At 41.4% G+C, this 11,537-nt stretch overlaps 1 protein-coding gene across 1 annotated transcript in view; it reads right to left on the reverse strand.

Moving 5' to 3' along the window:
* LOC132830726 (LIM and SH3 domain protein 1-like) overlaps positions 1-10,590 on the reverse strand; it is a 155,488-nt gene extending 144,898 nt beyond the window's left edge. Inside the window, exon 1 of the mRNA XM_060848558.1 lies at positions 10,314-10,590. Within this exon, the coding sequence (XP_060704541.1) occupies positions 10,314-10,382 (69 nt within the window). The 5' untranslated portion in view covers positions 10,383-10,590. The remainder of the gene's footprint in view (positions 1-10,313) is intronic.
* Between the last annotated feature and the right edge of the window lie 947 nt (positions 10,591-11,537).

Consider the following 11,537-nt stretch of genomic DNA (forward strand, 5'->3'; position numbering starts at 1 on the left):
GAAAAGCTCAGAGTTAGTACTTGAAGTTGGAAGGCAAGGAAACCAGCCAGAAATGAAGCAATCATCTCCCTTCTTTCAACACCAGCTTTCACCCAAATATAAGTAGCTTCAGGGATACTGTTGCAAACATAATATCAGGTTATTTAGCAGAAACAGGGTGCAACTTGTCCTTCAAAATTGTCTTTCCAAGTTGAAGCAATTAGCTGTTGCATTGCTGTGCCCTGTTGATCAGACTAGCTTGTCTCTTTCACGGTGATTATTTCCCAAGCTTTCACCTTGTAGTGCTGGCAGAGTTCCAACAGCTTCATCCCTGTTTGTCGAGATTCATTTTATCAACACTGCTGTGTCTCAAATTTAAAAACTTGAATGTTTTTGACCAACCCAAATTTCTCCCTCCGCTTTTTTCGAGTGTTGCAATGAATATCCAGTCTCTAAAGACATCCCCAAAACCCTAAAACTTGACATTTCCTCATCTCAGCATTCCTGATGAAGGGCTTATGTCAGAAACATAGATTCTCCTGCTCCTTTAATGCTGCCTGACCTGGTGTGCTTTTCCAGCAACACATTCTCGACTCTTACTCTCCAGCATTTGCAGTCCTCACTTTCTCTCAATTCCTCACCTAATTTACCAACTCCGAAACCCCACTCATCATGGCATCCATCCATTGTACGTAGAACACAGAACAATACAGCACAGAACAGGCCCTTCGGTCCTTGATGTTGCACCGACCTGTGAACTAATCTAAGCCCAATCCCTACACTATCCCATTATCATCCATGCGCTTATCCAAAGACTGTTACAATGCCCCTAACGTGGCTGAGTTAACTACATTGGCAAGCAGGGCATTCCACACCCTTATCACTCTGTGTAAAGAACCTGCCTCTGACATGTCTTAAATCACCCCCTCAATGTGTACCTATGCCCCCTTATCCAAGCGGACATCATCCTGGGAAAAAGACTTTCACTGTCTACCCTATCTAATCCTTTGATCAGCTTGTATGCCTCTATTAAATCCCCTCTAAGCTTTCTTCTCTCCAATGAGAACAGACCCAGGTCCCTCAGCTTTTCCTTATAATACAAATACATGCAATTCAAATACAAATCAATTCCTCACATGATCTGACTTTTTGGCATTAGCTACAGATCACTTGCTATTGCTATAGGGTCTTATTCTGTTCAAACTGGATGTCTTATTCCTTTTCGTTACAACATTCTGGGGATTACCAATGACTAGAAAGTCAACCAGACAGACAGACATACATAAATAAAGTGGCTACAGGGTGGGTCGGAGGTAGGAAAACTGTGGTGAGTAACTCATCTCCTGACTCTTCAAAGCCTGTCCACCATCTACAAGACACAAGTCAGGAGGGCGATAGAATACTCCCCACTTGCCTAGATTACTGCACCTCCAACTACACACAAGAAGCTTGACACTATCCAAGACCAAATGACACAGGACCAGAATTAGGCCATTTAGCCAATCGAATCGGATTTGCCAATTGATCACAGCTTATATGTTTCTCCTGTCTTCTCCACATAACCCTTGATCACCTTACTAATCAAGAACCTAACTTTGTTTTAAACACATTCAGTGTATGGACTGCAGCAGTTCAAGATGACAGCTCACCACCACCTTCAAGGGCAACCAGGGATGGACAATAAACGCTAGCCCAGCCAGCAACGCCCATGAATACACAAAAGAATTAGAACAATAACGACACTTCAAAAAGTAACTCATTGACTGTGAAGCACTTGGGAATGACAAGAACCTTCCTGATGATGAGGGAGTACAGAACCAGGGGTCACGGTTTAAGGATATAGGCTTGGCCATTTAGGACTGAGATGAGGAGAAATTTCTTCATCAACAGTTTTGTTTTTTTTCCCCCATTCAGTGAGGATCAAATTCTTACTTGTGGAAATAATTCACATTACTGCCCAATTCTCGGTCCTTCAGCCCTATCGAATAATCAATGCCATTCATGCTAAGTCAGTCTGATAATAGATCCATGCCCAATGTAGACCTGGGGTCCATTCAATATTACTGAACATTTTGAGTATGGATCTATTGTCAAGCTCACTTAGCATGAATGGCATTGATTATTCTATAGGGCTAAAGGACAGAATTTTAATAACTGTTTCTGGATTGAGATATGCAATAATTCTGTCTGGAATAAACTATTAAAGGGACAAGGATAAATTTATACAGGAATTGAAAGTAATTAGCCAAGTCTACGAAAAGAAGTTGAAGCTACATGAAGAAAACTTTTAACAATTGTTTGATAAATGGCTGCTTTATGCCACAAGAATAACTGACTGCCCTGCAGAAGAATTTAAGGAGTTAATTAGAAGAAAGCTGTGTCTTCAAAAAGACAGTTAATGCCAAAATGTAAAAAGAAACAAGGTAGCTACTTCTGATAGGTTGGCAAGCTGCAGACTTGGAAGAAAGAATTTAAAGGATCATCAATAATGTCACACCTCAAACTTGAAGGATGGAAAATTGTGTAAGAATTCAACTGCAGGATTCCTTGAGAACAGAACTTCAGAGAACAACACTGCTCATCGATCAGACCCTGGACACGTTGAGATACAAACACTATTGGTTGGAATCATAGCTAAATGCCACCATTAAATAGGGTAGTTAGTGGCCAAGTCGAATTGGGAAGCTTAATCTGTTTACTGGAGATGTCTCATTTTGGCTGCTACATGCAATCAAATTTAAATAATTGTGTCAGTATTTGATTGTCTGTTAGATTTCTTAATAAGTAGCCAACTTAAAGATAGCAGGTGTTTGTGTAAATTACACAAGCTATTTATTTTCAGCTCCTAATACCCCAGACTATGCTACACAGTCTGTTCTGGAGGGAAAGGGGATTTTGCAGGGAGTTCACAACTTCAGCCAATCATGACTCAAACACAACTCACTGAATACCTTTATCTAACTAACTATGGGGTTGGAAGGACCCCAAGATAACCAAGATTTTTCCCTGTCTGATTTCAATTCATTTAGTTGGAGTAATTGCCACGGAGCTAATCAGGCCACTACCTAACCCTCCAATTTGTGTATGACTTTCTGTTAATTACTGTCCACACAAATTCTGAATTGCAATTACAGCAGCATGTGGTAGGTCCTCACTTCAATAACTAACTGTTTGAGAACAGAGGATGCATTTTACATTAGAAATAATTCTCTGGCAAACCTTTACTGTAACAGAATTTAAAGCAAAAACAAAAAGGTTGCACTTCCAAATCAGCTTTCCTGATGAGGACAGGGAATTCATTTTGAATTGTATTCATTGCTACACGTAGGAAATTGTCAGCTCATCTGGGCAGAGAATGATTTCAAAACAACATTGTAATCATGACCAGATAAGTCTGTTGATAATACTGGTCGAGATTTTGATATTCATTACATCAAGTCACCATGGTGAGCAAACATGCGCAGGTTTAAGTAGACAATAGGTGCAGGAGTAGCCCATTCTGCCCTTCGAGCCTGCATCACTGTAGCTGTTTGAAATAACAGAAAGAGGGGCCCTCTTGTGGTGCAGTGGTAGTGTCCCTACCCCTGGATCGAGGCGCTGGGGTTCAAGCCCCACCTGCCCCAGAGGTGTGTAATAGCGCCTCTGAACAGATGGATCATTAAAATAAGTTTTAAAAAAAAAGAGGAAGACTAGGCCATTCAGCCTTTTGAGTCTGTGTGGTCTTTCTATAAAATCATGGCTGATCTGTCCCAGGCCTCAACTCTTTTTTTTGAGACATGCTAGCTCCTTCATTCCCTAATATTTTAAAGTCCAACAAACTCCTCTCACTTCCACAACTCTCTGGAGTAGAGAATTCCAGGCATTCGCAGACATCTCAACAAGAAAATGAATGCACTTTTATTCAGTAAAACCACGTCCCCTAATTGAAAAATCTCAACATCTACTTCTGTCAAGCATCCTTACAATCCTGTATGTTTAAATAAGATCAATAACACTTTCCTCTAAATACTAATGAACACAGAATAAACATGTTTAGCTGTTCTAGAATCAGTCTAGTGAATCTCCACCTCCAAAGCCACTATCCTTTTCAACATAGAGATCAAAACTTCATATAGTAATCCATGCTCGGTCTCACAATACCCTGGACAGTTGCAACATGACTTCACAACTTTTAAACTCCAACCTCCTAGTAAGACAATTCCATTTGCCTTAATTACTTGCTGCACTTGCATGGTTACATTTTACCATGCTTAAAAGCTACAATACCATGTTCATATTTCACCTTCAATTGGTTTATGACATCTTTATATTAGAGTGACTTTCTAACAACATTTATGTGGTGTGGGCAGCGCCAACTAGAAGAGCATTTACTACCCACCCCTAATTGCCCAGAGGGCAGTTAAAAGTCAATCATATTGCTGGAGCCTGAAATCTCACTCACATGTAAAGTAGGACCAAGTTATGATGGCAGGTTTCCTTCCCTGAAGTTGGGTTTTTAATGACAATCCACAGTGGTTATGTGGGCACCATGAGACCAGCTTTTTATTCCAGGTTTTTCCTTTTTGAATTCATATTCCACCAGAAATGGGGGATTCAAACAGATGTCCCCAGAGTATTGGGCTGGGGTCCTGGATTGCAGTGACAGTACCATTACATCACTGCCTCTCCTTCAATGGTTTCACACAGACCATAAGATCCAGAAGCAGACTTAGCCATTTAACTCATCTAGTCGACTGCTCCATTTAGCATCATACACACGTGTAATTAATAATTTGAAAATGTTAAATGCACAAATCAGACAACCATTTCAGACATCAACACAAATGACCAGTTCATTTGACTTTTGTGACATTGGTTGAAGATTGAAGCTTGTCGAGAATTAGCCACTGCTTTTAGGAAAAGACACTGGCATCTTTACATTCTCATTAGCAATGCAACAATCTCTTACGAAGTATGCTGGTGTATCAGCCTCAATGCTATCAAGCAATCCGATGAGTAAGGGACCCACATTGTTTGACACAGAGACAGGAGTGTTACACATAGTGACAGCTGAGACCCAATAACGAGTAAGGGGATAAAAGAAAATTAGCCAGGCATCTTACTTGTATTTCTTTCTGCTGAGTCAGTAAGGCAATGGGTTCAAGAACCATTCCAAGATTTCAACTCATAATGCAGAGTGGCATTTTAATGCTACGTTGAGGGATTGTCTGACCAGAATGCTACCTTTCATGTGATACATTGAGTCATTAAGAGCAGGGAGTTCTCCAGTGTGCTGTTCAATGGGATGATGTGGTCATGATCACATTGCTTTCTTCAGGGGCCTGCTGTGCACTAATCTGTAGCTGCCTTTCCAACATTGCAACAGTGACTACACTTAATAAAAGTGTATCATTAACTGTACAGACAGTCCCCCGGTTGGGAATGGGTTCTGTTCGAGTTCCTTTGCAAGTTGATTTGTATGCAAGTTGGAACACAACGTGGGACATCATAAATGGAGCTGTTCATTAATACAGGATCTTAAGGGTTTTTAAATCAGACATTCATAAATTAGAAACCCCCTGTAAAGTGTTGTGTGGCATCCTGAGGTTGTTAAAAAAATTACAAATCACTCGATAATTCTATTGCAAAAAGTGTGTTTCCTTGAAAATTGGCTGAAAACATTACAATAGCTGATAACACACCGAAAACCAATTTGCTGATGCTCCGGAGGTCTAGTAGTAGCTATAATCCATCACAAGTTACGAAGCCTTGAGAGAAAGAGTGTGAAAGAAATCCCAAGAATACAAAGGGCCCTTTTAGCACAGCACCAGTGTCCGAACCTCTAGACCAGAAGACCTGGCTTCACATCCCAGAGATGTGTCATAATGTGTCTGAACAGATTAATTAAAATATCTATAAAAGTTGAGATAACAGAACATGCTGAGCAAGACCTGACTGGAATGTTCCTTTTCTTCAGGGTTACAGTAACAAAGGAGAGTAGAATTGAGGACACAATGATCTTATTGAAGGTCAAAATTGGCTCGAAATGTCTACTCTTGCTCCTACGTTCCAACGTAAAATGCTGTCTGAAGCCCATAGCACACTTCATGTTTTGGTGACATGAACAACAGCACGGTGACTCAGTGGTTAACACTGCTACCTCACAGCGCCAGGGACCCGGATTCGATTCCAGCCTCGAGCGACTGTCTGTTTGGAGTTTGTACATTCTCCCTGTGTCTGTGTGGGTTTCCTCTGGGTGCTCCGGTTTCCTCACACAATCCAAAGAAGTGTAGCTAAGGTGAATTAACTAAATTGCCAATAGTGTTCAGTGATGTATGGGTTAGGTATATTAGTCAGGGGTAAGTATAGGGTAGGGGCAATGGGTCTTGGTGGGTTATTCTTTGGAGGGTCGGTATGGGCTTGTTAAGATGAAGAACCTCTTTCCACAGTATAAGAATTCAATGAACTGGAGCATGCGAGCATTCTAACCAAGTTTCCTGGGCAAGGAATCAAAACCATGGCTTTATTCTCTGCTGCAATCTGACATCCACCAGTACCGACATATTCACAACATGTTTCTGCCTGTTGTACAACAATATGCCAGCAATGGATCAACGGCAGCACAATGTCAGATGTTCACGCTGTCAAACATCATTCAGATCCTAAGTACATAAGAAGACTAATATATCAATGCAGTACTGAAGGAACACTGCATTGTTAAAAGAGACCTCCATTCAGGTGAAAGTCAAACCAAAGTCCTCCTAGTTTTCACAGTTTATCTCAAAATAGTGCTTTGGGATAATTTGCAAGGAGGAAGCAGGACTTGGCTTCCTGCCCAATATTTATCCTTAAAACAACATTCAACAGCATTCCTGTTTATGGGATCTTACTGTGCATGCATTGGCTCCCAGGTTTTCCCCTCGCACAGAACAGTGGCAACTTTTCAAGAAGTTCATCATCCTCAAGGCCAGGCAAGGCACTAAATACATAAAATTATTTGCCTGCCAAATTCCAGCAAAATTTCTTACTTGTAACTTGGAGGGTAATCTCATACCAGGATATGAATCTAGAGACAAATCATTCTCCACTACAGGTCCAAGACATCATCCATAACATACAAGGGCAGATGATTTTTTTTTAAGTAGGGTGTTTGGATTGGAGTTGGCACATCACAAACTAAGCCCAGACGCATTGTCGAAGAGTGTGATGTAGGAGAAACAGAGCAGGTCAAGCAGCATCCAAGGATCAAGAAATCAACATTGAGCATAAGCCCTTCGTCAGCCCTTCCTGATAAAGGGCTTATTCTCAAAACATTAATTCTCCTGCTCTTCGGATACTGCCTGACCAGCTGTGCTTTTCCAGCACCACACTTGTTGGTGGAACGGTGGCACAGTGGTTAGCACTGCTGCTTCACAGCGCCAGAGACCCGGGTTCATTTCCCACCTCAGGTGACTGTGTGGAGTTTGCACTTTCTCCCTGTGTCTATGTGGGTTTCCTCCCACAATCCAAAAATGTGCAGGTTAGGTGAATTGGCCATGCTAAATTGCCCGTAGTGTTAGGTGAAGGGGTAAATGTAGGAGAATGGGTCTGGGTGCATTATGCTTCGGCGGGTCGGCGTGGACTTGTTGGGCCGAAGGGCCTGTTTCCACACTAAGTAATCTAATCTAATCTGACTCTGATCACCAGCATCTGCAGTCCTCGCTTTCTCCCAGACTCATTGGCAATGAACACTTACTTTCCAGCATTTTTTCCTTCAAAATCTCTCAACAGATGTGAGCTTTGAGTACTACACTGTTAGTCTCATGGTTAAAACCCTGAAAAAAAAGGTTACACCTTGTTGAATGAAGTGTACCTGGCTGTTTCATGGCATAGTATATTAACTTCATAATTACTGCAAAAGAACCTTCATCTGACTCTATAAAATTAATTTTACACTTATAAAATTTTAATTTCTCTATTAAATTTAACCTTCCACATATTTATAACATGATTTGAAGATTATATTGATATTTTATTTCTAAATCCAATTAATTTGTCAGCTGTGGCTCAGTCTGTAACAAATGCACACTCAAGTCACAACATTGAGAGTTCAATTCTCACCAAAGACAGAAACACAAAAACCACAGTTGACAGCCAATGCTGTATTAAGAAAACGCTGTACAGTCAGATCTTTGGGACAGATAGCAATCTGGAGCCCTCAACTGAGAACAAGATAAAATCCTCTATCAAAAGATTTGTATAGCTGTTACATCCAAGGTACAAGCCAATATTTCTTTCTCAACCACTTTCACAGAAATAAAAAGTATCTGGTCATGATTTCTTTGCTGCTTGTGGGATTGTTTGCGTGAAAATTGGCTCTCTCTTTTCCAAGATGACAGTGACCACAAAAGGTCCAGTCAAAAGTTGGCTGTTATAGCATGTTGAGACATACAGCAGCCAAGAAAGGTGCTATATAAATGCAAGACTCCCCATCTAAAATTTAAAGGTGAACATTTTTAACTTCCTGGCTTGTTATCTCAAAGTACCTCAATGCCTGTGTCCCACACTTGCTGACATCACTGTTATTGATCCCAGATTAAAATGGATCATGGAAAAAGGGAAAGTCCACACTTTTTGAGTAGTTCACCTCAGGATCAGCAGCTCAGGCGATGGCTTCACCTTTGACCACAAAATCTCACCCAATCAAATCTGGTAGTCCAAGGTCAGAATCACCAAAGCCATCAGTTTGAGAAGCCTACTAATTAGAAAAGCTAGTATTGCACAGTTGTGTACCTCACGCTATTGTCAAGAGAAGTTACAACACTTCCCACAATGGCGCTGCAAGTAAATACAGAATGTGGTTAATGAGCCATGTCAGCAGGAAGACATCAGATTTACTTCATGTGTCAATTAGTTGAGCTCAGTGAGGATGACTGTGCTACAACAGGCCACATGATCTCAAACATTTGTGTAGGAAAATGGGGGAATTCAATTAAAGGACCGACTCCCCAGATGCCTTCACTGATCTCTGTTGATTCGCATTCATCCACGTGTAAATCAGCTAGGAATGCTCAGTGGGTCAGCAACATAGTGGACAGGGAAACAGCATGAACAGATCAAGATGATAGTCGTTCATCAAAAAGTAGACAAGCTAGTTCCAGCATTTTATTTCAGGTTTCCAGCAACCACAGGATTTTGTTTTTGTATTCATTTCCATAGTTGGTCAGCATACTGATACACATCAGTGTGCAGCACACACAACAGTGGAATATTCCTGAACAGATTGACCCCAGGCACCAACAATATTGATCTGATAGGGTGAGGAGACTTAGCAAAAATCAGTTATTTCCATTCATTGGTGTTTATAGGTTTTTCCCTTGTAATCCAAGTCAGAAAAATTTATTTTTCGCAATCAGCATTGCACTTCATTTTTAAAGGAACCGTTAAAAACACCACACTTCTTTTTAAAAATATAACATGCTATTTATGTAAACACTGTCCAATAACAATATCACTACAGGTGTCACAGGGGATGATCAAAAGTTTCTTGATTCTTAATCTAGCCAAGGGAAAACTTCTGGAGGTGGGTGGTCGGGTGAATAGCAAGAAAATTCAATGGCCGTTTTGAAAATTGCTTTTAAAAGTACTTTTTGGAGCAGGGGTCAGGAGTGGGCAATAAGCCTGCTGCTTAGTCATAAGATTGGGATGTCATGAAAATACAACAGTCCCCAGACAAAAGAAATTCAGCCCATAAAACAGCTCCAGATTCAGTTTTGAAAGTAGGGTATGATCAATCGATCCACGCCCTTTAAAACCTAACCTCCTATAAAAATTACATAATTTTCCAAAACCTCACCACTGAACTACCTTGATTTTGATTCCTGGAAGTTTAAGTCCAACACAGTCACTAAAGGATTTATTTCTAAAACTGTTAATTAAGATTGAAGCCTTTAGAGAAAAACGAGCACGGCAAAATTTGAAAACTCAGCAATGCGCGCAGCCAGCATGAGGAGTTTCTGCTAAAAGAAAACTCAGAAGAAAAATAAACTAATTTTAAAAATCTGAATAAGTCGTTTCCCTAGGTCGAACTAAGGAGAAATATAGGTTCAGTGGTTTAAGGGAGAGGAGAGTGATATACTTCCGCCTCCTTGGCGCCTTCAACGGCGAATGTTACAAAATGTAGCAAATCGAAGAAAAAGAAGCGGAAATCGAGATAGGGGTTTGCAACACTGTAACGAACGAGTTACAATTGGCAACAATGTAATTGACGAGTTACAATGTAACTGAGGGGTTACAATTATCAACAATGTAACTGACGAGTTACAATGTAACTGCTTGGGAAGAGCCCTTCAAGCATCGTGCCGCTTCCAGCTCACCTTGTCCAGGCAGTTGACTTTTTCAGTCGGGTAGACAATCTTTTTACATCTGGCGCAAGATGGATTCATTTTGGAAGCCGGTTTTGTTTCCCTTGTTGTCTCTCGATTTCTAGCTGCACGCAATTCGTTGTGTCTACAATCTCCTTAGAATATGTTCCGTCCTCCTTCCCTTTTCTGTTCAGCTCTTCTCGGGTCTGACCAGGGAATAAACAGGAGGGGCCCCTGAGAGCGCGCTCGGAGAAAATCACACGTCCACCAAGGGGTTGGGTTGAGGGAGACAGTGGGGGTGGGGGTTGTATGTAGGCGCGCACGTTGATGAAGGCGTGCTCGTCCCCAGAAGCCAAAATGAGTAATTTGAAACCGGGACTTCTGTTCAGCACGAATGTATGTAATCATTAACCTCAATGAGGGCTTTAGTAATCGCTTGAAACAATCGAGAGAGATAGAGTTGTACCAGGATTGTGTATGGCGTCTGTTTGAGGTACACAGCATATTTATTTATTTAACTGCATTAAAGATCGTTGCCATGTTTGCAAGTACAAGTACAACAATGATATATTCAAGGCTACACTGAATCATTTTAAAGGGAAATTAATCTTTTGGGGTGGGGAGTGGGGGAGAATTGAGAAGGTCTTATTCGGGATGTGATTTCTTCCCCCCGCCCCCAGTCGGGCTGGACAAGTTCATTAACACCTAGAAATGTACAAGGAGTGAGCTGTCTGACCTTCAAGAAGTTGGCCTGCAGTTTTCTGGAACTGTAGCTACATCTCTGGGGCAACCCAGAAGAGAGTGGACAATGAACTCGAATGTTTTGACTAATTTGTGGTCAGCTGTCCCTCGATCTGTGAACGATGTTGTCTATGGCTCACTCGTGGGTCTTAAATTGAACAGATTTTGGACACACAGAGCAGGATATACCATGCAGTGCGACCGAGAGTGTAGGATTTTCTCTGCCTCGTCATGAAGGTGTTGGACTCAAAGCTTGATGCATCTTCTCATCATCTTCAACCTCTCCCTACAGCAGGCCACTGTCCCTGCCTGTTTCAAGAGGACCAACATCATCCCAGTGCCTCAGAAGGCTTGTACAACATGTCTCAATAACTATCGCCCAGTGGCCCTAACCGTGGTGGTCATGAAGTGTTTTGAAAGGCTGGCCATGGCATGAATCAACTCCAGCCTCCCCACTACTCTTGACCCACTCCAATTTGCCTATCGGACCAACAG

Source organism: Hemiscyllium ocellatum, chromosome 32, assembly GCF_020745735.1.
Source record: "Hemiscyllium ocellatum isolate sHemOce1 chromosome 32, sHemOce1.pat.X.cur, whole genome shotgun sequence".
NCBI lineage: Eukaryota > Metazoa > Chordata > Chondrichthyes > Orectolobiformes > Hemiscylliidae > Hemiscyllium > Hemiscyllium ocellatum.